General features: G+C 41.1%; 1 protein-coding gene across 2 annotated transcripts in view; it reads left to right on the top strand.

Annotated features, from left to right (window-relative positions):
- Window positions 1-2,726: 2,726 nt before the first annotated feature.
- The window catches only part of LOC126457031 (glutathione S-transferase D7-like), an 82,436-nt gene continuing 57,703 nt past the window's right edge, over window positions 2,727-27,459 (top strand). Inside the window, exons 1-2 of one of the 2 annotated variants that reach the window (XM_050093014.1) lie at window positions 2,727-2,878; window positions 19,540-19,598. In XM_050093014.1, the coding sequence (XP_049948971.1) occupies window positions 2,856-2,878; window positions 19,540-19,598 (82 nt within the window). In that variant the 5' untranslated portion in view covers window positions 2,727-2,855. Of the gene's footprint in view, window positions 2,879-4,835; window positions 6,523-13,061; window positions 13,214-19,539; window positions 19,599-27,459 lie in introns of those variants that run through there. The other variant, XM_050093015.1, reaches the window with a different exon arrangement.

Below are 27,459 nucleotides of genomic sequence, written 5' to 3'. Positions count from 1 at the left end.
AAAATATTACCCTACGAGAAATGCGGACGAGGACAAGTAAACAGCACAATCTGAGGAACGCAGGGCACTCTAGCTAGTTATGAATAAGTTTTTCACAGGAGAGAAGGGGAAAACCGATTTTGATTGGTCAACTAGCGTTACCATAGGTTAAATTAAGTACGCACCTCTGTAATAGCCTAATTATTTGTTTGCACCTCTTTAACGTTAGAATTGGAGCCGTTATCTGGAGACTGATAGAACTTTGGGGTTGCAATTATTTCGGTATTTCACAAGACAGCTGAGATGTAAACAGAATTACATTACATTAAAATCACTGCATAAAAATACTCTTGGATTTGCCTGTGTCGCCCAAATCGAAGAGAATATCGTCCAAACATCGATGACAGCATTTCTTTAAAAAATTTGCTCAAAATTCTATCACTAGTAGCCGAAATGGCAAAATATCGGCCAACTTGATCACCTGGTAGCTCAGTTATGAAAAACATTTTCGATACGGAACGATGGGAGGGATTTGTGGAGAGCAGAAGGGCTATGTGATGATAGCACATTACATAGTTTGTTCGTTTATTAAAAAAAAAAAAAAAAAAAAAAAAATTCAACGGACTGCTTCAGTTCATCCGAGCTGACTGCGCCCTGCATCTCTCCCTCTGTTAAACAGGTGTATATTCGTCTTTTTGTGCTCTATTAGAAACATTTTGCCGCTGGTAAACAATAATCCGATTTCTCCTCATTCAGGCTCATGCTTTTATCGGTGGAAAATGATCTTCCTCCATCTCAAGAAGTGACAGTCGAATACTTAAATGAGAAACGTTGGGGAATAGTAAAGTCGAATAATTCGGGACCCTTTGCATTTTCACCACCGAAAATTGTTCTAGGTTCTCTGTCGAACAAAATAATATCAGATCTGTTTATTTCAACAACCATGTCGGTAATAATCATTGTATCCCAAAGAATTCGTGTTCGTTGATTCCAGACCACTCCCTAAGCTCAGATCTAGACTAAAAGAAGATGAGTGTATAATAGCCTTGGAGGGTGAACGGAGATTAGGGCATCACAGCTTTTATGGTTTGCCATAACACAGCACTACAAAGTAACAAGATTATATCTCTGCTTCGTGCAATCTCAGGAATCGTTGTCGAAGAAAAAGGTTTCTCGTTTTTTGTGGAAATTCCATATTTTATGGAGTACAATTGAGAAAATGCGCCATTACGCACTAAAGGCAGGAAAATATTATTAAATGCGGTATTAACTTGTAAAACATGTCATATTAAGTATAAAAAAAACGAAAATACGCAGTACGTATGAATTTAATTCTTTTAAGGTCAAAATACGCAACATGCACCAGAAAACTCTGAGGCTGCCTCTTGCAGTGAGATGATACGAATGGTGCTGGTTTGCTTAGAATGCGTGAAATTTTATCCGACCCACATCTATGACTCCGCCCGATAGCGTGCCATTTACGATGTTCGGGGAAGTGGTAGTGAACATTATATTAGAAGAATGAAATGTGTTTTGACAGGAAAGAGGCAATACTTTATATCAGAATTATAATTCGTTTGGCTATAGAATAAAATAAAGAAATATATAATTGTGCATTTGGGCATTTCTTACATACCGTTGAGATTATATGTTATACTTTTTTCAGAAAAGCTTTCCTTGCTTAATTTTGTAGACCAAACACTGTTTGTATGAAGGCAGTCCGAAAGCAAATTATATACACAAAATTAAGAAATATGTAAATGTGTTTTCAGAATAACAGAAAAACGTGAGAGAGACTTTTTAAGGTCCTCTTTAACAAATCGGACCCCCTCCCTCTGACTATATCCTGGCGACGTCCTTGATGCAGAGGACAAAGTAATGAATGAACACAGGTTAGGTTGCATCTCTTATGCCCGTGCCTTCTTCCGACCTTAGAAATGATTTAATTTAAAGACGGCTTCGTACGTGGGCGTAGTTTGGTCTTTTTCACACTAACAAATCGTCGCCAGAGGTGTTTGAAGCGATAAGTGGAAAACAAAAGCTTAGAGCCGTTGCAAATTTTGGTTGGGAAGCAGGCAGTTTCTGACAGCCACAGAGCCATGAGAGTTGCAATTATTTAAACATCACAACACATCCGTTTGCTAGTGGGCAGCTAATAGTTACCATAGATTTTATGATACGTATGTGGAACCCGTGTTGGAAGGCCGACACTAAGGAACCAGAAACAGTTTCCAAAACTGTAACTGAGGTAGCACTTGAGGATGCATTGAGTTGCTGCTTAACTTCATTGATGGGAGGGCTACCTAGTACGTATGTGTGGGAATACAGTAACATCGTGCAAACAGTACCGTGTCCGTAGAGACATCTATCGGTACCGTCAGTAATCCAGGAGGCTCGTGACTGCTAGTAACACTGGACCACTTCCCGCCAAAGAGCTTGACGGTGCGTCGTCACAGAAATCCCACACTTAGCGGATGAAGTAGTGTTACGAGTCGTCAAAAGATGGCAGACCAGTACAGTTTTACCAAAGAGAGTGAGCGTGGGAAGGGAGTGGTGAAATCTACGGTGATATGCTGAGAGCTTTTACCCTTGCTTGTAGTTGCTACGGATGGAATAGTGTGTGCGGTGTTGTTGTAGACTGATTTTAAGGCTCTCAGTACGTATTCTGTGTGATAATCATTTGCAAGTAGAAGAACAGTAGGTCTTGGTATACTTCTACATCTTCCGTCGGTCATTATGTGCAATGTACTGGTAACCCAGATGAAATATCGCGTTGTAAGTCGAATCTATAATTTTAAAGACAACAGAAGCAACTCCAGATTGTTCTGCTATTAACTATGAAAGTCGTGGTGACGATAGCTTTTTCCCACCATTAAATGAAGAGAAACGTTAACAGTAGGTAGGTAAAGACCATTTACTCCTTCCCGTGTGAAGTAGGCCTTCTGTGCTGTAGTACGGCATTAGTAACGTCTGATAACAGTTCGTTTTATCTACTATTCGTCCAAGACTATTTGGTTGTGCAGTGTGCAAATAGTATGTCGTTAGCACAAGAGCGAATAAAATTAGCCACCTTGTCGTACGATGGTATTAGTACCCATACCAACACTAACAGTCAATTAATGCAGAACACACACAGTCTCAAACGTACTTATTGCAAAATTCTTATTTGTGTGTACCGCTATGGTGCCTGGATCCTGATGGTCTCGAGCTCGGATCGTGGTCCATTCACTCTTATTTTTCAGTTACTGCTTCGTTCATCTCCGGTAGTGGTTTGTTAATGTGAAAAAATCGTTTTGCGTTTCGTTAGAAATGTCTGTACAGTAGTAATTCATCCACTTTAGACGCCGCCCAATTTTTTAATTTATAGATTGACTTCCAACTGCTATTTATTGACGTTTCACAGAGCAAATTTTAGTTATGAAAAAATATAAGGCAATAAAAACCTTACTCTGTTTTTTCCCTAGAGTATATAACGTGGGTGAACAATTACATGATTACTACTTCTGTGTCAATATAGGAAGTATACTCTAAATATTTCGTTCTCGAAAATCAGCTAAAGTGAAATTATCTTTCCGAGATTTATGATTTAGTGTTTGTAAGAGTGAGTGAAAAATATGTGTTCTGGATTTGCCATCATGGTAGAGAGTTATCTGGTCCACAGAGACTGACTGAAAAAATATTTTACGGCGACGAAAAAATATATTTAAAGCTTAGAACTTCAACAATGGCTATTCCAGCAGTGAAAACTGAAAGGGCTTCAGAACATAACGAAATGAAGCAAAGAAACTTTATCCGACCGATTCACATTACTTCCAAAACTTCAAGAAAACCTACCTATAAGACGCACCTAAAGTTTTAAGCAATTTCTTTTTAAAATAACATTTTTAGCATTTTTATTATTAGACTGCAAAGCCAGACGAAAAAAAATCTTAGATTACAAAACCGAACTGGCCTTTAAAATCCCTGTTCGTCTGTTCTTCTTCTTCTACTTCTTCTTCTTCTTCTTTGTCATCGTAGCCCTCTTCATGTACCCTGAAGAGCCAAACAAACTGGTACACCTGCCTAATATCGTGTAGAGCCCCTGCGAACACACAGAAGTGCCGCAACACACGTGGCATGGACTCGACTTACGTCTGAAGCAGTGCTGGAGGGAACTGAAACCATGAATCTTGCAGGGCTGTCCATAAGTCCGTAGGAGCCACTCCGTAGCAGTTCTGGACGTGTGGGGTGTCGCATTGTCCTGCTGGAATTGCCAAAGTCCGTCGGAATGCACAATGGGCATGAATGGATACTATATTGGTGGTCTTGCAGCTCTCGAAGAACGAAATTAAAATGAAATCCATACCTTTAGCTGCTTCCAGGCGTTGATAAATATCAACGGGAACAGATGAAAAAGGGTGCCTCGGCCAGAACCGGACCCAGGGATCTCCTGCTTACGTTGCAGACACTATATCCATCTGAGCCACCAAGGACACAGAAGATAGTGTGACTGCAGTAACTTATCTCTGGCACACTACCTGTGACACCCACATTCCCAACTTACTGTCCACACACTACATTTGTAGTGCCCCTGCCCACTATACTCATTACTCGCGGCAGTCAGTCTACCGATTCCCAAAAGAGTTCGGACTGAAGAAGATCACCGACCGATAAGCCTTACCTATATGAAGATGGTATCTGTTCTTTCGGACAGTTCAAGTTCACTGGCACCATAGACTGCAATGACGTAACGTATGATATACAGTGTTCTGGGTTTGAGGTGGCGGGGCGGGAGGGAGAGACTGTTATCAAGCTTGTGGATCACCACCAACTTATGTACGCCGCACGCATCGGTGCGCTGGTGCTGCCAGTTGAATCCAGGGTCGCCAGATATAGGTTTTCTGCGGCATAGAATATATGGCCATTCTAAAGAATGGCGGGAACTTTGTATCAAACACTAGACACTTTTATATTAATTTCGAGTATAAGACGTGCCTGAATTTTGGAGGCAGTTTTTCTATACGGTAATAAATGACTAATATTTCGTATTCCATCGTTCGTCCGAAGTACACAGCTTCACGCCAGACTGTTCAGAATACAGTACATGAAATGAGTAGTCATATAAGAACGGTATTCGCTTTAGCCACGCGCAAAATAACAAGGTAGATGTGCTGTTTTGGAGCCGCTTGTCGGACTGATGCCTTGTTTATAGCCTGTAGACGACTAAGCACGCACGCAGTCTGGGAAATACATGCCGGTTACCCTCCCTCATACAGCGAGATTCTTATTAACGCTTAAAAGTATCCAACGCTGAGAAGTAATTTAATGTAAGACGCATGGGGCCTAAAATATCGGGAAATACCTCAAAAGTGGTTGAACATGTGACGTCAACAGATGACGTACATCGCTACACGTGCAGCAGTTGAGCCCGTCGGTCTGCCGCACTTGATCATCGCAACCGAAGGCTAGCATTCATGTAGGCGCGTCTCTGGGCCCACGTGTGTGACTTGAGTGCGTGGATCGCGGGGTTCGTGTCTTGCGTCTGGCAGGTAGTATTTTTTTTGCATTAGAAAGTTATGTGTTTACATTGATATAAGTATTATTATTTTATTTACCACTCTCGCTGTCCGCTGGTTTATTGCAAAGTACAGTACAACAAAAACCCACCGTGTACGTCACAAGTAAAAGAGTACAAGCTTCCGAATTGTGTATTTATCTGAAGATGACCTACGTTTTCTTTACTGCGTAAAGTCTGTAAACAAAAACAAAGAGGTACAAAAGGAAAGAAACAATGAAACAAAATAAAAACAGCTTTTGATTGGTTACAACGAGGACAATAATTTTGTAGCTTCTACTTTTACTACAGTTCATATTTCGAAAGGTATTCGAAATCTGCGCCGTTTGTTCGAATGCAATTATTGTATCGCTGTGATCCCTTCACACCCACCCCCAACCGCTGCACATGCGACGAGATGCACCTGCTGGTGACGTCTCATTGCCATTTCTCATCCATATTTTGGCTGTTCCAGACATTTACGACTCTACCTGTCTTAAATTACTACATCACATTTGGTTTTTTAAACGACGTTAATAAGAATCAGCCGGTGTCGTCACTCTACTCTCTACATAACAGTGGCGTCATCAGCTGGCGCCACTACGAACGACAAGCGTTTTGAGTTTCCACATTAATAATGTAGCTGTATATGGGCGGAAGAAAAAAGCGTTAATCGTGCAATTTTGGTACATACGCTCGTAGAACAAATAGATTTTCCACTGTATCAAACAGGCTTGATACAATGGAGCGAACATTTAAAACTGAAATGTATGCTTCTTTGTCTTTGAAGTAAGGCAATAGATAGGAAGACGAATTGGAAATTTTCAAGAACTTGGAGCCAGCTAGTAAGGTTTTCTCTTTTACGCGTATATTGTGGCGTCATGATGTCTATGTCATTGGTGACAATGACGCAGCTCCTTCAGCGGTATAAAGAAAGCGGCCGTAGCCTATCAAGAAAGAGGCACCGTGGAAATCCACAACACTCTGCAACCAGACGCCATGTATGTAAGGTAATGTTCGAACACTCACTCTCCTAATTAGCGACACTAAATCTCCTTAGTGCATGACAAGAATAATTAAGGGTTTCAACGGTAGTAAACAGTCACAAACTTGCTTTAAAACTCCTGGTTAAGGAATATATATACTGGTCCAGAAAGCAAATATCCGTTATCAGCTGGTGAACTCATGACGAGGTCGTTATACACAAATCTGTTGACGAACTATACTTTGATGTTACGGTGAGTGTTGGCTTGAATATAACAGAAAGTTTGTTGTTAAAGTGGAATCACCAAACGCAGTTGGATTGCAGTCTGTAACAGGTTTATAGGCCTATAACATACTTGACGGGAAATAGATTCCCTGGCGACAAAATCTTTTTTCAGTTTCCCATTGTGGAAAAGGAAGTTCTCAAGCATATCGAGATATGTGCTTCCTGTAACAGTGTAATGGGCAAAGAAAAATGGACCGTACACCTTCTTCCATGCACAGAACAAATTCAATTTTGGAGAGTCCCTCTCATGTTGTACAACTTCATATGGTTTTTTCGTACCCCATATTCTCACATCATGACTATTCATCTTTCCATTTAAATGTTGCTTCGTCACTAAACACTAAGTGTGGAGCCCCGCGGGATTAGCCGAGCGGTCTAGGGCGTTGCAGTCATGGACTGTGCGGTTGGTCCCGGCGGAGGTTCGAGTCCTGCCTCGGGCATCGGTGTGTGTGTTTGTCCTTAGGATAATTTAGGTTAAGTAGTGTGTAAGCTTAGGGACTGATGACCTTAGCAGTTAAGTCCCATAAGATTTCACACATTTCTGAACTAAGTGTGGAAGAAAACGGTCATCCTCCATTTTGCCAAGAACGAAATTACAGAACTCCACATGCTGTTGTTTGTCACCGTCACTAAGAGCTTGCAATAGCTTAATTATCTTTGGTTTCATGTGCAAACGTTGACGCAACACACGCCAGACTGACATCAGGGGCATGTTGAGCTATTAAGCTGCACGACGAACGGATTTCTGCGGACTCTTTGTAAAAATATGGCGGATGTGCACCGACGTCTGTGTTAGGCACTTGGGAACGGCCCAGCGATTTGCCTTTACTCAAACAATCTGTTGCAAGGAATTGTTCGTACCATCGTCAAATGCTCTGCGCTAGAGGATGACCCACACCATACCTAGTACGAAAGTCACGATGAGCAGTTATTACTGACCCGCACTGTGTAAAACGTAGAACAAAAAACCCTTTCTGTTGTCCCGACACGATTTTTACTAGAACTGAATTGGGCGCACACTGGTCCCACCACTGGAAACGTTGTAAAACTCGAGAGTTCGCTATTTCCGACAGTACGTTTTTCGCTCACATATATCAAATAATATAATAGTTATGATTTTTTGTAAATCGGATGATTCTTTTTGATACACCCTGTATATTGGTGTGCAAAGCTTAAGGATGGAAGTGACTTTTGCTTGATGTGTCACTATAATGAAGCATAGCTCAATGAAACTTGAGCAGTCAGAAATAACTGCTACACTATAGCATAGATGATAATTGAAAGAAGTACGCAATGAGACGTGGAGAAATGACACTTATATTCGAAGACAATAATTGCACAGAAATTACTGCGATTCATGATGGTTCCCTGTGGGACGTGGTTCCTAACGTGATGTGTGATCACCGAGGACGGCAATGCACGCTCTGCAAACTTGCTCCCATGTGGGCCAAGAGTTCTTGTGCTGGGCCGCCGTTCCAGTCTTCCACCAGCACCGTGCATGCTGTTATACGTCTCCCCAATGCATCTCACAAGTCATACATTGAATTTAAGTAGGGGAGGGGGGGGGGGGCAGATTAATCCATTCGCCGAATACCCTCTCGTTTCAAAAGCTCCTCCACCTACACTATTCGATGCGGTCGCGCATTTTCATTCGTAAAGGTAAAGTCATGGTCAAATTCGCCCCTCAAAAAACGCATGTGGGGAAGAATCAGAGTGTCACAATAACGTTGACCACTGAGTGCACTTTGTAAAAAGATTTAGAGTTCAGTACGCTCATGTAACATTATGCCTCCCCTGGATAACCAAAACGATCATGCTCGACAATTCTGGATGTGCTCTCATACGACGAGAGATGGGAACATTGTCGAACACGATCGTTTTCGTGGTCCAGATATTATGGTGTGGTGAGGCATGTTGTTGCACAGGCGCTGAAACCTCCCAACAGTAAAATTATATAATTATATTTTTTATATTTATAACATTCACATTTAGTGTAACCTCCCAACAGTTTATTATTCCATAACCTCGCAATAATACCGCGACTAACCTCCCAATAAAAAATGTGACTCATACATAACCTTTCAATAATTAACTGACTGTGAATCTAAACTGGTAAATTTGGACGTCAGCAGTGCTGCGTCATGGCCCTGAAAGATAATTCTGAATAAATTGAAAATTCTTACCTCAATGAAGTCACGGGATAACGCGTATATATGTGTTCCTAGAAGAAATTTTTCTGGCACAGCTCAGTGCAATGCTGGCCGCTAGATTTGTCATGTAAAAAAGAAACAACTGATTTTTCTTTACGATAATCAGGATGACCATGGACTGGAGAAATTAGTAAATTCTTTAAATTCAGATGAATGATTGTCAAAAGTTACTTTATAAGAAAGCTTATTATCAAAAGATTTTTAAAAACATTTATATGGAACTTCATATGACACTAGTACAAATTTAGTTGTAACAAATTGGATATGCGCGCGGCTATTCTACATCGCTGAGGCACAACCGGCCCAACCGCCCGACTGCGACCTACCACTACTACTGCCGACACTGCTCCTACTGCAGCCGACACTGATCTCTGGTCTGCGATTCTATTATAGCTTACATATCGCAGGCAGCGCGTGAGCAATCCATCGAAATTACATCTGCTCGAGTGCGCTAGCAATAAATTCCTTACTCATGGACATCTTACAGCGTACTGACCTCCAAATCTTTATACACTGTACACTCAACGATTAACGTTATTCTGACACACTACTCCGTCTCAGTGTGTTTCTTTTCAGGGATTCATTCGGCCCTCACTTCGTTTTTATGGATGACAATGCGCGACCGCATCGTACAGCGCAATTGGAGAAGCGCTGGGAACAGGAGGAAACTCGACGAATGGACTGGCCTGGCCGTTCCCTCGACTTAAGTCCCATGGAACAAGTGTAGGATATGTTGGGGCGACGTACCACAGTACGTTCACATTCACCAGCGACCATCCAACATCTGTCATCCGCGCTGATAGAGGAATGGAACGCCCCACAAGAACTCCTTACCAACCAAGCGCACAGCATGGGAGCACGTTGCTCAGCGTGCCTTGCTGTCTGTGGTGATAACACACCGTATTAATTACCGTTTCGCGCCGTTTTTAATGTTCAGGGGCCGTCATCAATCACGATGACTTCAGTATAATTATTGCCTTTGAATAAATGTGTCATTTCTGTTTGTCTCACTGTGCATTTCTTTCAGTTCAAAAAATGTTCAAATGTGTGTGAAATCTAATGGGACTTAACTGCTAAGGTCATCAGTCCCTAAGCTTACACACTACTTAACCTAAATTATGCTACGGACAAACACACACACCCATGCCCTAGGGAGGACTCGAACCTCCGCCGGGACCAGCCACACAGTCCGTGACTGCAGCGCCTTAGACCGCTCGGCTAATCCTCTTTCAGTTGATTTCTGTACTGTAGTGTAGCAGTTGTTTTTATTTATGCTCAAAGACTCATCAAGTTATGTTACGTGGCAGTCACACGAGATGTGACGCACCAATTTAGTTATTCTCTACTTTGCCTCTATAAAATACGCTGATTATTCAACTGTAGCTTTTGCATTATAACTAGGATATTTATGGACCCCATTTAATTTTAAATATAAAGAAAAGACAATATTTATATCCATCACTCAGTCCTTCTTTCATATTGTATAGCCGCGAGGGGTAGCCGCGCTGTCTATGGTGTCTTGCCACGGTCCGCGCGGCTCCCCCCGCCGGAGGTTCGAGTCCTCCCTCGGGCATGGGTGTGTGTGTTGTCCTTAGCGTAAGTTAGTTTAAGTTAGATTAAGTAGCGTGTAAGCCTAGGGACCGATGACCTCAGCAGTTTGGTCCCATAGGAACTTACCACAAATTTCCATATTTCATAGTGTTTCAAACAAATAGAACGTATACAATTAACTAGAGGAAATGATGCAAATTACTTATATTATTGCTGACATTAGCAGCATAAAGGACCATTATGAAAGAACTGAACTGTAAAGAAGCCATAGGTATGACGTTCATTCCTAAAATTTTAAGAGTTAAAATAGCCAAATACTTTGGTATGCATGACTGGCTGTCGTAATGGATCACGTAATGCCTTAGTGATTTTGAAGTTCGTAGCTACAGTAATCATGGTCACCAAAAATCAAATTGCATTCACTGCCCAGCTCTTCTAGCACTCGTCCGTAACTCGTGGTCTCGCGGTAGCGTTCTCGCTTCCCGAGCACGAGGTCCCGGGTTCGATTCCCGGCGGGGTCAGGGATTTTCTCTGCCTCGTGATGACTGGGTGTTGTGTGTTGTCCTTAGGTTAGTTAGGTTTAAGTAGCCCTAAGTTCTAGGGGACTGATGACCATAGCTGTTAAGTCCCATAGTGCTCAGAGCCATTTGAACCATTTCTTCTAATACTCACTGTCTTACGTCACACCTACCTACGATTGAGTGTGTGTTCACTAGTGTAAGATCGTAGCGCTTTTGTTTTTCATGTTGGTATTCCGGTTGCTATGGGTTTATTTCTCAATTGTCATTTTTCATTTGTAGTTCACTGTTGCTTTTTCAGTATACATTTTGCCATTTTTGTCATCTGGAGATAGTGAGTGGACGCTAGAAAATGGAGTGCCAAGTGGAGAAAAAGGAAATTTACGATTTGTTATTCCGTTTGTGTTCAATAGTGGAGTGACAGCAGCGGTGGCAGCCAGAAACATTTGCGTCTTGCATGGGGATAATGCCATTGGACAGAGCACGGAAAGAAAATGTTTGTATCGTGTTAAGAACGATCGTTTTGACAGTAGTGACACTCCACATTCAGGAAGACCTTCGGGTTTTGATTGTTTAAACGTATTAATCCACAATGACCCACGTCATTCTGCTCGAGAACTGGCAAATGGGATGAACTGTGATCATTCCACCATCGTCTGACAGCTGCGTGCTATGGAAATCGGGTGTATGGGGGTACCACATGCTCTAAGCCAAAATCACAAAAATCAGCAAGTGGCCATATGTGCATCTCTGCTTGCACGTAATAAGTCGGCTCGTGAACGAAATCAACCATTCCTATCCTGTATTGTTAACGGTGACGAGCAAACTTAAGGAAAAGAGAGCCACCGTATTCACCTGATCTTGAGTCCTCAGATTTCCACCTTCTCCACTCTGTCTCGAGCAAGCTTCAGGGAACTTCCTTTATAGATGAAAATGCTTTCCGAACATAGCTCGGCAAGTTCTTCACCTCAAAACCATGTGATTTTTTTCAGTTGCGTTGGCAAACTGTTGTAAACAGTGAAGGAGAATATATTCTTGATGATTAAAATCTACATTGTGTGAGTTGTGTTTGTTAAACTTATGGATGCTGCGAGCTTATGCACCAACATTATACACCTGAAAATATACCTACGGATCTTGTATAATGACGAGCCAAACATTACCATCACCTGCTTACTTACGTATTGCTCGTCTTTTGGAACCCAATAGTGCATAGATTCGAAAACTCCTTGGTAAGATTCCGTAGATGGCACCAGACGTCCACTCACACTGTATGCGATTTTCATAAATTACGGGCCAGAAGTTTCTGGGCACGTATCTGGTGCCCAGTAAAGTTTTAGATGTCTTCCATTGGGCGCATGTTTCGAGGACCCATTCATCTGTATGACAACATACCCTAGCATGACTGTCTACCTGATGTAACAAGAAAAGTGATTCCTCTAACCGCTGACATATTTCCATCGATCCATGGTACAGTCTCGATGTGTATTGCCAACAATATTATTGAGCAGTCTAAGGAAACCATAAAAAAACAGCACGGTATTATTGTGGAATATTATTGACCGTCTAGGTGCCGCTTAACAATTTTTTTCATTGAACATTCTGTGCAGGGTCATAGCTTGTTAATCCACACGCATCTTCTGAAACATTTGATATACCTTAGGGAACCACTTAGAAGTAAGAGAATAATACTGCTCTCGCACAGTGTGCTGTTAATATATAACCAAGGTCATTATCTTGTCGCAGACTGTTAAACTGAAGGTATGTTGACATAAATTAAACGTAAAATTTATGTACAATTACCAACTAGTTGTGATGCTTCTTCAGGATAATTTGCGCCACATCTACTCGTATATTTCGTGTTTTGTTAATAAAGTCGTTAGGGTAAGAAAAGTTCCTTTTATTCTTATGTTTATGCACAGCCCACCAAGTTGAAAATTGCGCTGGGGAGGGGCTGCTTCTTCAAAAGTTAATTATTTAATGCTCAGTTTATTTTTCAGAAGGCAATATGGCTCCACTGACTCTTTACAACTTTCACGTGAGCCCTCCATGTCGCCTTGTGCGACTAATTGCTGTTGTAATCGGTGTTGATCTCAGGATAGAGGATGTAATGAATGTGTTTAAGGATATGAAGACGCCTGAAATGTTGAAGGTAATGATGCGTTAATTATTACATAAGTTTCCTAATTTGGTGTTTATAGGGTGCAAGAAAATACATTTGCATACCTTCAAGGACAACAGTGCATGTAGAAGGAAGCTACTGAAATTACTTTTTATGAAAAAAGGAAGACTCAAAGTCTTAGGTTTGAAGTCTAGTTAAATCGACGATGCCATTTAATAGGAACCACCAGTTTGAGTTGGGAATTCATGGAAAACCTATACTGACATGACACTCGATGAATTTGCAACTTTACTTAGAGATGTCTGGGATCATTCGCAGTGTAGCTTTCTAGTTCTCGGTAAAATGAGGCAGTAGAATGTTGATTGATACCGTCGGAACATTCAAGATGTTTTTAAAAGATTCTGGTATGCCTATGTACAGTGAAACAACAGAGTTTTTACGTGATTTTACTTTATAGTACGGACAATTTCGAGAGATCATTCGCTCACAATCAGTCTCAGAGGGGGAGGTAGAACATTCGTCTATATCTTGACGTGTAAATTCAGATAAGCTGTGCAGTTAACTCTTGTCTACTTTTCAATTACATCAATGCTTGCTATCAACTTGTTGATTAACCTTAGAATGGTTTGAAAATAAGTGTTTATTGCCTTGATACTTTTACTGAGGGCTTCAAGTCTGGTAGTATGATGTTTAATACTGTCGTTGAGCATCTGAATTGTCACGGCAACGTACGGACGAACCTGTAACAATCACAACTAACAATGAGATGACCTCAGCGGTGTCCTCGTTTAAAAGTAATTGATGAAAAAAGATTCGAAATTTTGTGTGACGGTCAGTAGCATTAAAAAGTTCCATTTGGTGGTGTTTTTGCGCGGTACAATGAATAGTATAACAACTTGACATGTACAGGGTTGAGAGTTCAAACCTCGGCAGGTCCACTATTTTTTTTAAGTTTAAAATCTTCATCTAAATTACTTCAGTCATTATTTTAATTCAATTAATTAGTTTAAATGTAATTTTTAATTTCTATTCCTTTGTTGTATCATTATAATCACCGTATGAACTTTTTCATTTGTTTCATTTTTTCTTTATAACATTCTTTCTCCTATCGTAATTTTTGTGTATATTAGTTTAAATATATTTATCTACATAATATTCAATTAATTGAAAATTCCGATCAATCAATTGAAAAAGATGTGTAATTTTTTGCACGATAATCGTCATACAAACATTTAAAACATAACCTAAAAACCTCTTGCACTGTTTACAAAATAACGCAGATGAAAATTTAAACGAAAGATGGATTTATAAGTAAAACGTAATTCAAGCAAAATGAGAAATAGATAACTAAGAAATGAAATAATGTGGACGAAAAAAGAGAGTAATAAAACAAAAGAAATTACATCGAAAGTAATGCATAGAATTATGTAAAACACAAGAACAAAGATTTCAAGTGGGGAAAGAATAATAGGAAGAAAAAAGACAGCAAGTTGATATTATGACTAAAATTATATGACAAGGAATTAAAAAATTATGTGATGCGGTTTAAACACATGACCTCTTGCATATGAAGTTGTTATCCTATACATTACATCACGCAGTCAGGCAACATAACGCAACTTCTTAACGCTACCGAGTGTCACACAAAATTCCGAATTTTTTTTCGTCAAGTACTCGCAAACGTAGGCCCAATAGGATGAATGGCTGCAGTTTGTGGTACCTGAGATCTAAGCCTACATCACCGTATAGATAGCTTCCAAAAGTTGATTGCACCGTTGCCGATCTCTCCTTGTAAGGTGTTTCAAGTCACTCCCAATTCACTAACAAAATACAGAAAGCTGTTTGGCTAGTGTATCTACCGCAATATGTATACACGATTCTGCTACCTGTAAGAATGCAAAATTCTTTTGACGAGCTAATCACTGGATTGGTGTTACTTATCCTCTTTGTATTGTTGTGCACTTTTTTTGCCCAAAAGATATTATTCATAAGAAAAGGGAGAAAAAGAAGCAATGAAACGTGTAATAGGAAGTGTGATAAATATTTTAATGTCAAAAATACCCACAATATTGGCACCATCTGGAAGAGCATTGAGTGGGAAACTGAATTATAAACATCACCATAATAGCACGTAACACACACATATAGTGAGGACTCCACATGGTTCTAGGTGAATTGAGGAACTAGCAAACCACATGACCACACAACAGCTGTCAACTTCGCGGAGAATATGTAGAGCAGGATCCAAAGCAACTACAATCCTCTCGGCAAGCACTGCAGATGAACTGAGGAAACTAACTAGCACTGACACTAGGAAATCACAAGGATCTAGAATTCGCCTTTATTATCCTGGAGCAATCGTCGAATTTCATTGATAAAATTCGGAAAAAAACTGATGTGTCATTGGCTTACTGAACGTATTGTCCTCGAAAGTGAAGCTGGAGACAACAGATACACGTAATCCACCAGTAAATTTCTGTACTGGAATGTAAGTAGATGCACGAATCATTGTTTCTATCCATATGTTGACTGTTTCGACTGCACTACATATGATGAGCAAAACACCACCTACAAAACTTCGGAGGCTGTTCAGGGCGACTTTTCCTAGATGTTTCATACACAGGTAGAGAGGCGTTAGTACACATTCCGTTTAGCCCTTACAAAGAAGGCTATAAAATCCAATCACAGATTGATACAGAACAGAATTAGGAATCTAATGACGGCAGTCACGGGTTGATTGCGTGGACGTTAAATGAGCTGGAAAACTTACTATGCAAAATCAGTTTTGAAGTGTTTCTGTACCCATAGATGTGTTACTGGAGTATAAGAGTGTCGGATGATAAAGTGAGTAAAATCTTAATACGAGCATGATATTAAAAGAAGTCCCAAGACAGCAGGGATGACTGAAGGATAAACTGGCTTCGTGGCCACGCTGGCACAAAGGGAGACCTTTTTTCTCGGTGTGCTCGAGTGGTACCGTTTCATATCGGACTACCTAAGAGCCTGAAAGTCGCCCCATCATATAAAAAGCAGTAGGAGAGGTCAGCACAGCCTTTCCTTTAAAGTTAGCTTCACGGTGCACATTTTTACTGGAAAGCTATTACTCATAAGAAAAGGGAGAAAAAGAAACACTGAAACGTGGAAAAGGATGTGCAATAAATAATGGAACCACACAACCTGTCCCAGTAGTTCCCAAGGCTTCTGAGACCATTACCCCTCAGTGCAGTCAGATGTTAGCTGGTAACCCTAGGCCCTGTCTCTCCCCCTCACCCTCCCTCCCATAACCATCCTCAACAATAGCTCCTAACAAAACGTTAGAAGGAAAAAATCTTTCCTTGAACAATGACATTTTTTAAATAACAGTAAATAAAAGCTTTCCAGTTTTACTAAACAACCAACTATTGAACTTTCATCCATTATGGATGTGGAACACTGCGACGCTGATGAATAAAGTTTTCCAGAAACAACTAGCACCAGTCGCTTTTTCTTATTTTTCAATTTTGATTTATCAGGGCTAGTATCGAATCGCCTGGTGCTTCATCAGCTGGTACACATTTAATGCATATCTGGAGCATTGTGGGGGTCGTGTAGCTCTGTAAATGTATAAAAACAATACAACAATACAAATAAGCATTGAACGTGGCTGTAATTATTTATGTCATGAGATTAGCTTAAAGGAATTACTTACAGTTGTTAGCATCCACTGTTTTATTTCTACTGCACACATTACTCTGGAAAACAGAATGCATATTTTCTAGTAATGCTAATTCTATACTACTACACAAATTTTGACGCTGGTAGCATCTCTCAAGTGCTCCACAGAAAGTAAATAAACCACAGAGCATAAAGTTATTTCCAAAGAATCTGTGTCAGGGCAGAGACTTTCTGTGCTCAATATTAATACTGCACACATTCATTGTTATAAAGGTAGCATGTATTCAGATCGCAAAATTAATACGTGCTGTTCATAAATTTTATGATACTAGCAGTCCGGTATGACATTTAGTCTACAAGTTTAGTACTTAAATTATGTTTGACGTGCTCCTTTTTTCTTATCAGACCTTGTTATTGCTGATGAATTATGCATCTGAACTTAGCACGTGGAGTCATTTTTTTGCGTGTTTAGCTTCAGTGTGACTTTAGATTTAGTAGTTTAAAGATTCTTCAAAATTTTGAAAAAATGCGTTATTTGCTAAACCAGTTTGTTCATTTAACGTAATGTTGAAGTGATTGATTGTTATGAGTGCAATCCTCTAAATGTTTCGGAGATCCATCTTTATTTCTTTGTTCACAGTGTGTAGAACACCGCTGTTGAATTTTTGTCCGTATTTGAGTGACTATTTTGTGCTAGGTAGCCTCAATAACTGGATTTATTTGAAATTTTTAAACGGAATGCGTCGGTATACTCTGTACCGAATTTCAAAGTTTCTTCCTGTTTGCCCTATGTAGTAGCAGGAGTAGTTGACACAAGTTAATTTCCATGTAACCAATTTGTGAAAAGTTATATTGGCTCTTTTAGTGTTATGATCTATATCATTTTGTATTTTGTCATTTTTATGGAACCATATTTTGACTCTGTGTGGTCTAAACTGTTTTTCCAGCTGATATGAGATGTTACCGAGGAAAGGTATAGAGACAAATGTAGTCTTTACTGTTGCTGAGGACTTGTTTATTGGTGGGTTAGTTGATAGCTTTTCGTTCTTGAATCTAATTTGTCAGTTATGGGTACATCGTAAGCATTATTGTAGGTCATTGTTTTTAAAATATGCTGTTCTTTGGTTTTTACGGCAAATTCAGTATGACCACTCTCTCTCTCTTTTTGCACATGCACGGCACCACAACCAGTCCACCTGTGGAAAAATAGCATTGGCATTGTTAGTTCAGCTTGCATCATGTAGTGTCATAGGCGTTTGTATGAGTGTACACATGTGTGTGTGTGTGTTTTACTCTGTCTCGTCAAAGGAGCAAGTCTTCTTTCTTTTGTGTATGCTTATCGACAACTCAACGTTTCTGCTTTTCGGCAAGCGGCTCTTTCAATGGACAAGTAATTACGTTGTACATGAACTTTCCTACAACAAATAATAATTTAAAAGTATAGTAAACAACTCCCTTACTCCAGAAATGAAATACGTTCAACTGGCTTTTGATCCCATATAAACAAATGGTCGAACTAAGATGTTCAGGAGATTGGTCGCCCAGACTTACTCGTAGCCAGCCATCTCTTGGTACCAACGAGTAATTCGTTTATCTAGCAGACCTTTCTCGTGTTCTAGCAGCCAGTGGTGATGATCCTGCACAGTATTGATTGTTGCGTGCAGTAATTAACACGTAAGCAAAGTATGAGGTGGACAATCCATAATGAGGATATGGCTCTTGCTCACTGGAAACGAATTGTTGAGGGACTCGTTTCTCAGCAACACATATAACACCTGTTCCAATCTTTGTTAGGTAGTGACAACGGATTGATGCTGACAGCAGCGATTTCTCTCAGGTCTAGGTATTCACTGCCTACCAGTCACTCACTGTCCGTGAAATACTCACATGCTGTGTAAGGTGAAAGTGGCATTCGCCTGGTTCCGATGATAAAGTCACTATAAAATGCGCTAAAAGACAGGATTCGTTCGGACTTCAGTGTGAGTCTCACACAAATGAGTTCATGGTCACTAGCTGTGCCAGAACTCTCTCATTGACCTGTGTTTTACCTGAAATTCCGTTGGCCTTCCATCTTTACATGTACTGTAAAAATGATCGAAATATGAACGACGAAGTTCATATTTACGGTAGTGTCTGTAGACCAATATAATATTCTAGTCATTAATGAAAGTTACGCAGTTCTGAGTGAATTCGAAAATAGCTAGTTATTGTTGTATTAAAGAATTTGACTTGTTTTCATATTTTGAAGCATTCGTTTACTATAAAACAATGGAACATCCACGATGGAATAATGATAGTAATATGGGAAGGATAGTTGCTACTCGCCATATAGCGGAGAGCTGAGTGCAAATAGGCGCAACAAAAAGATGCTGTCAAACAAGTGAGCTTTCGACCACAAAGGCCTTCATTGACTTTAGACAACAAACAAACTCACGCAGACGCAACTCACACTCGCGTAACCAATCTCTCACTGCCATTCCGGTGAAGGCCTTTTTGGCCGAAAGCTTATTTGTTTGACAGTCCGATACATGGTGAATAGCAACTATCCTTTCCATAACGTTGTCGTTTTATATAAAGATATATATATTAATAACCAAACAGACTGCTATCTTTGTTAGTTCCTGTCTTTCTCGTTTCAGACATTACAAACACGTACTTTTAACTCCATGTTTGATGTATTTTGTATTTCTCGATCGTTTCAGAAAAATCCGCAACATACTGTTCCTACACTGGAAGATAATGGTCTCTGCATTACTGAAAGGTAAGCATTAACTATGAGTTACAAAATACGCATCAAATCTCTGTTCACAGTTATCAAATAACTGATGCAGATGAACAAAAAACAAAAGCACTATTTCGGGAGAGAATCAGATGTTATAAAAAAAATTCTGAGTTATGAAATATATTGAGATATTATTTGACATTCTAGCATTAGCGTTAAAAGAAGAATCTTCGGTCAGGTAGGCAGATACATCGCAAGACGAGGTACTGACAGACGTAAAGCTGTGAGGACGGGGCGTGAGTCGTGCTTGGGTAGCTCAGTTGGTAGAGCACTTGCCCGCGAAAGGCAAAGGTCCCGAGTTCGAGTCTCGGTCCGGCACACAGTTTTAAACTGCCAGGAAGTTTCAAATACATCGCAAGTAATGACATATGGTTGTAGGAGATCGCGAGATTTTAGATGAATTATGGTCTGACGATCAGAGAAGGAATTACATTCGTATACCACAAAATAATGAAATGAAAACAGTATCAGTAAATTGGCAGACTAGCTATAAACTCTTTTCTTTTAAATATTTCTGAAAACAATCTAGTACACAACTGGAAAGGGCAAGCTTCGTCTGTGTTTTCTTAGTAGTATATTTCTTAAACTCGCGAGTGTTTTTTCCTCTGTATAAGAGGTTTAGTCTCGCGTTTTGTAGGTGTAAAGTGTTTTCAGGCAGTCTGTAGCGCGTTCTTATTTCTGCTGAACAACCTGCTTCACAGTTCGTAAGGTGTCAGCTTCCAGCCGGTCGGTGTGGCCGTGCGGTTAAAGGCGCTTCAGTCTGGAACCGCGTGACCGCTACGGTCGCAGGTTCGAATCCTGCCTCGGGCGTGGATGTGTGTGCTGTCCTTAGGTTAGTAAGGTTTAATTAGTTCTAAGTTCTAGGCGACTGATGACCTCAGAAGTTAAGTCGCATAGTGCTCAGAGCCATTTTTTTGTCAGCTTCCATTGGTGACTCAACAGGAAGTTAGCAGGTTTCACGTGTAGGTCTCTGTGATTTTATAGTCAATTCTCAAGTTAGTAATGCTGGGATGGATAGGATGTGTGCACACTTTGTGCAGAAGCAGGAGGGGGGTGGCCTAAGGTCGCTAACAGCTGAATGTGCTTTTAGATGCGGTCAGTCGTCCTCAGGCTGCCTTGGGACACAGTGGTGGCGGAGAATCTGACCCAAGGGTTCTGCTGCCGAGGTACCTCCCTGTGTATGGTAGATCCGACCTCAGAAGTGCGAGTGATGGGTGGTAAAGCATTTGTGTCGCTCGAGGCGGAGGGCCAATGTGGAGGCTGGCCGTCTGGCCTCGCCCATTCACCTTGTGAGTGAGCGGGTGGCCGTTCCTTCAGCAGGGTGTGAGGAGGCACAGCCTTCATGGTCGGGAAGAAAGCCAATGTGCACTTGGTATAACTGCGGGGGAGCTTCACCCAACGTGTGGACGAGACATCTCCTGCGGCTATGAGGCGTGCGGGCTGCAGTTGTCTGCAAGTTGCGGCTCACGCCGGTGCCAATGACGCCTGTTGCTTGGGTTCTGAGGCCATCCTCAATACATACAGGCAGCTGGCGGAGGTGGTGAAGGCTGCTGATCTCGCATGTGGAGTGCAAACGGAGCTCTTAGTTTGGCAGCATTGTCCCCATAGTCGATCCTGGTCCTTTGGTTTGGAGCCTCGTGGGAGGTCTTCCCCAAAGGTTTTGTCGACTCTGTGATAGTCTTGACTGCAGATTTCTGGATCTGCGTTATTGGATGGGGTATTATAGGACTCGGCTTGATAGGTTAGGGATGCACTACACAAAGGAAGTGGCTACTCGGGCAGCAGAGTACTTGTGTAGTGCACATGTGGGTTTTTTAGGCTAGGAGTTAGGTTGAGGTTCACTCGGCAGACGACTCCTAGATAGTGAAAACAGATCTCGATCAGTCTAAAGGCACTTTGACTCTTAAAATTTTATCAGTAAATTGTCGAAGCATTTGCAACAAAGTTCCCAAATTTACTTCCCTCTAGGAAACTTCTCGCGCTCAAATTACTCTCGGGACCAAGAGTTGGCTGAAACCAGGAAGTAGAAAGCATTGAATATGAAATGAAATGAGCGTTTGGCGTTGTTGGCCGGGAGGCCGCAGCGTGGTAAGTCCGGCCGCCGAGTGCAAGTCTTACATCAGTCGACGCCACAGTGGGCGACTTGCGTGCCGGTGATAAGGATGAAGTGATGATGAGGACAACACAACATCCAGTCCACGAGCGGAGAAAATCTCCAATCCGGCCGGGAATCGGATCCGGGCCCGCTGCATAGGAGGCAAGCACGTTACCACTCAGCTAAGCAGGCGGACAGCTCTGAGACATTAAGCGGTCGAAAAGACAGATTAGACGCCATAGGAGCGGGGGCAGGGGCAGGGGCGGTGTTCATTGCAGTTGACAAAAATTTTGTCTCTACTGAAGTCGAATTTGACTTTGGCGGTGATGTTATCTGGTCACAAATAACAGCTCTAAACTGGTCTAGATGAAATCAGGTTAATTTTTGAATGTTTTACCAGCCACCCGGTTTTACGGTCATTGACAGAAAATACACATTCAGTAGTGCCGGAATACCTAGTTTACGCAATATTAGTTGCAAGCGACATTAACCACCAGGTGTAGGCTGGGATTCAGTACAGACAAGCTTGCCAAGTTCTTTTGAATACGATTTACTGTCTTGAGTAGCAGCTTCGATAAACCCCCCCCCCCCCCCCCCCCACACACACACACAGTGGAAATATTTTAGACCTTGCAGCTACAAACAGGCATGACGGTGTCAGTATGCAGAAAAGGATTATTGACCATGATGTTATCATAGCGATTTTGGTTACTAAAGTTAATAAATCGATCAAGGAGGCCTGGAGAGTATTTCTGCTACAGAGAGCAGATAGACAGTTTTTATCATCCCACTTAGACCATGAACTGACATCATTTAGTTTCAGTGCGATTGAGATGGAGGAATTATGGGCAAAATTTAAACGGATTGTAAATCATACTCTGGAGAAGTATGTGCCGAGTACGTGGATTAAGGGCGGAAAAGACCCGTGTGGTTTAACAACGAAATTCGAAAAATGCTTACAAAGCAAAGGCTCTTGCACTCTCGGATCAAAAGAGAACGCTCAAATGACGCGAGGAAACTGTTAACAGAAATTTGTGCACGAAGCTTACAATAACTACCACCGTCATACCTTAGCTATACAGAGAGTCCAGAAAAATGTAGACACTCTTTGATAGTTGATATCTCTGGAACCAAATGACATACAGCTGCAATTCAGCGTGGTAGCGAAGTCCATTGTTTTCTCAATATATGTTGGCGTGCGTTTTCCACTAGATAACAGTGCACAATGAATGAAGTAAGACTGTCGTTTCAGGAATGAAAGGCCGTACTGAAGTGGTACTGGAAGTAAGAAAACGTAATGGAGGTACAACGGCAATGGCGTATGTGTACAGAACTCATCCAACTCGTACAACAATTTATCGTCTTTAGGATAAATTTGAACCCGACTTTGTCGTTCGGGATGTGCATAGGGAAAGATCTGGCCGACCAAAGGAATCAACAAGTCCACCTTCCAGGGCTGCTGTGTTGCAACATTTTGCTACGCCACCGCATAAATCTATGAAGCAGGATGCACCGCCAAGCTGGGTAAGCTGATCCAGCGTACGACGAATTCTGAAGGCTGCAAAGTGGAAAATGTACATTCCAAGACCGCTGCACGCTATGGAAGAGCACGACCCGAATCGAAGGATGGAGTACTGCGAGTGGTTTGAAGGCGTGCTTCGCGAGGATGAACACTTTGCAGGAAAGGTTATATGATCTGATGAGCGCAATTCAAACTGAACGGCACTGTACATCGCCATAACTGCGTGTACTAGGTTCCTGAAAGTAATCAAGTCCACTTGGACAAATACGTGAATCTACCAGGTGTTATGTTTAGTGTGGATTGTCATCGCGCAATTCTTCTTCGAAGGTACCGTAATTGGTGATGTGTACCTCGATATGATGCGAACATCGATTTCACCTGCTACCCGAGAGGTGTCCCTAAATGAAAGATTTTACGTACAAAAAGATGGCGCTCCGCCTCACTACCACAGAGATATCAGAACCTACTTGGACGAAAATCAGCCTGGACGATGGACAGGTCGAAGAGGAGGAACTAATTACCGACCACGGTCTCCGGACTTTACTTCTTTTGACTTCTACTTGTGGAGGAACTTGAAAAATGAAGTTTCTCAACAGAAGGCACCTGCTCTGAAAGAGCTTCGAGGAACCATCGAGGCGTCCTGTGTGGCTGACATTCCGGCAACACTGACAGCCGTAGTGCGATGAACTGTTCAGCGGCATCGATGTTGTTTGGCTGCCAATGGGCGTCACTTTCAACATAGAAAATAACCTCCCCACAAGTGCGATATTTGTAACGGTATGTCATTTTGTTCCGTTAATATTGACTATCAAAGAGTGTCTACATTTGTCTGGACCCCTCTGTGGAAGTAGCTGGAACCCGAGAGAACGCTGGTCCTACGTAAAATAGCTAAATAGGTCTAAGGCTTCTATCCAGTCACTCGTTAACCAGTGTGGAATGGCAGCAGAAGATAACGGAAGCAAAACCGAAGTTTCAAATTTCGCATTAAAGAAACCGTTCACGCAGGAGAATCGGACAAACATACCATCGTTTGACGGTCACACAGACTCACACATGGAGGAAATAATAATAAGCATCGATAGTGTAGACAAACAACTGAAAGAGTTGAAAGCGGAGAAGTCGCCAGGTCTTCACGGAATTTCATTCCGGATTTATAAAGAGTAGTCTACAGCACCGACCCTTCACTTAGCTTGCATTAATAGCGAATCTCTCGCTCAGCGCAAAGTTTCAACCCACTGGAAAAGATCACAGGTGACTCCTGTATAAACGAACGGCAAAAGAAAAAACCTGCAAAACTACATCCTATTATCTTTATCATCGGTTTGCTGCAGAATCCATTAAACATATTCCCAGCTCGAATATTATACATTTCCTTGAGAGGCAAAAGTTTCTGTCCACAAATCAGCACTGTTATAGAAAGCATCGTCCGTACAAAACTTAGCTTGCCCTTTTCTCGTATGATATACTGCTAACTAGGATCAAGGGCGACAGCCAGACTCCATGTTTCTAGGCTTCTGCAAAGCATTTGAGACGATGCCATACTGCCAGCTGTTAACGAAGATTTCTTGGTACGTGAGTGGCTCGAATACTTCTTAAGTAAGAGAACCCAGTATGTTGTCGTCGACGGCGAGTGATCATCAGTGACAAGAAGTGCCCCATGGAATGTGACAGGACGGCTGTTATTTTCTGTATACGTAAACGGACACGGTAAGCAGTCGTCTGAGATGTTAGTTGATGATGCTGTGGTGTACGGGTGAGGTGTCGAGGTTGAGTGCCTGTGGGAAGATTCAAGACGACTTGTACAAAATTTCTAGTTGGTATGATGAATTTTAGCTAGCTGTAAATGTAGAAAAATGTACGTTAATGCATATGATTAGGAAAAACAAATCCACTGGGTTCGAATACACCATTAGTAGTGCGCTGCTTGACACTGCCACGTCGTTAAATGTCAGGCGTAACGTTGCAAAGTGACGTGAAATGGAATGAGCGTGTAAGGATTGTAGCAGGGAAGGTGCGCGGTCAACTTCGGTTTATTCGGAGAATTTTAGGAAGTATGGTTCAGCTGTAAATGAGACCGCATGAAGGGCACAAGCGTGACCTATTGTTGAGTACTGTTCGAATGTTTGGGATCGGCACTAGATCAGATTAAAGGAAGGTATCGAAGCAGTTCAGAGAGAGGCTACTAGATTTGTTACCCGTAGTTTTGAACAACACGCAACTATTACGGAGCTGCTCTGGGGACTGAAATGGTTATCACTAGAGGGAGGACTATTTTCTTTTCGAGGAGCACTGTTGGGAAAAATAAGAGAACCGGCATTTCAGGCTGAGTGGAGAATGATTCTGCTAGCGCCAACGTACATTTCGTGAAAGGACCATGAAGATAATATTAGCGAGATTAGGGCTTATACGGATGCATAAAGAAAGTTGTTTTTCCCTCGCTCTATTTGTGGAACAGGAAAGGAAATTACTAGTAATGGACCAGGGTACCCTCCGTCACGCCCTTATACGGTGGTTCGCGGTGTATGTATATAGATGCAGGTGTAGAAGCTATGAAATTAGAATACTTTTTTTCCAAGTACTGAACAAAGAGAACGTTGTAAATAGAATACCCTATGCACTAGAGAGAAAGTAAGGTGATAATAATTTCGTTCTACTCTGTCAATATGTAAACTACTATCGTTTCAACTGAAACGTTAAAAGGAGCATGAAGATGCCGTACGTGTTAAATGCTAAAATTAAATTGAATTTAGATCAATTACAATAAAAATTAGGTTAAATATCCAAATATTTAACATGTATACTTATGGAAGTGTCTATGTGACAATACCTTCGTAATTCTGCCGACAATGTACCCCATGTGTTAATTTCAGAATTAAAACAAGCTCTGGAAACATGGTTATAATATTATGATTTTACTGTTAACATAATCTTCCGTCGGTTCTTGGTGGAACCACATTATAGTAAATGAAAAGCACCAATTTGCTTTTGTTCTACAATATTACTTTGATTGTTAACCGGTTTTCGGCTTACAAGGCCATCTTCAGACATTTACTGAGAAAGATGTCCTTGTAAGCCGAAAACCGGTTAACAATATAAGTGATATTGTAGAACAAAAGCAAACGGGTGCTCTTCATTTATTATGATTATTCTTTTATGGTAGACGAAATCGTTACTTTGTTAAATCTTAATGAAAACCTAGTTTAGATACCGTGGGTAGCTCACAAAATAATTCAGGACAATCACTACACCAGTTAACAGAAACCAAATAGACATAACATTATAATTTTATTGCGCGACGCTAATACTAGTTCCCAACTAAGGCGGGTAATAAGAAGACTTCTGTAGTACATTTATTTTGCTTCAAACAATATTTACTGTCTTGATGGCATTCGTGAAGACACTTTCTGTAATATAATACCGTTACTGGGCTAAAGATTTCCGTAGAAACATGATTCAGTGCAATTTGGACTTTTACAAAGTTTGTCCAAATTATTTCAGTACTCAGTAGGGAACTTCATACTCATAACAAACAGTCACCTTGATCTCAAAAAGTGCCAGAATCTACACTGATAGCGCTAAATACGTGTTTGAGCTTGTTTGTCGCTAACGTTTTGGTCTCTTGTTAACAGCCGTGCCATCGCCATGTACCTCGTCTCAAAGTATGCGAAGGATGATTCTCTCTACCCGAAGGATGTAAACAAACGTGTTCTCGTAGACCAAAGACTATTTTTTGATCAAGATTTGTATCAGAGAATTGCGAATATTCTTGTAAGTATTACGTCATTAACCTTCTTACAAATGAAAAAAAAATCTCTGTGCATATTTTAATTCTGCTTGTGAGAAAACTGAAAGCAGTTGTTGGAACCACGCTGTTTGCGTTAGCGTAGATGGAGTCAAGTTTTGCTTCCTTCATGATTTCTCGTCGATACATTCCCACAGTGTTAGAAAGAAACGCTTTTCCCGTCAACAATGTTTGCTTGAAGATGCTAACCAGGTTACTTTGCTTGTCCACTTGAGTACATGAGTATTTGTTAAGATGTTTATATTCGGGATGTGATTCCTCATGTCCGAGGTAAATTACAGCAGAATTTCTAAGACAATGTAAACGTGGCTTTCAGTTGCCACTAATTCTCACTCTCGATTTCTCAGCATTAAGAGGACAGTCGCCACCGGGACTAAATCAGAAATTTGTGTTTAGAGATGAGCGATGTCCGTAAACAAAT

This window comes from Schistocerca serialis, chromosome 2, assembly GCF_023864345.2.
Source record: "Schistocerca serialis cubense isolate TAMUIC-IGC-003099 chromosome 2, iqSchSeri2.2, whole genome shotgun sequence".
Classification (NCBI taxonomy): domain Eukaryota; kingdom Metazoa; phylum Arthropoda; class Insecta; order Orthoptera; family Acrididae; genus Schistocerca; species Schistocerca serialis.
This window is presented reverse-complemented; position numbering and strand designations above follow the sequence as displayed.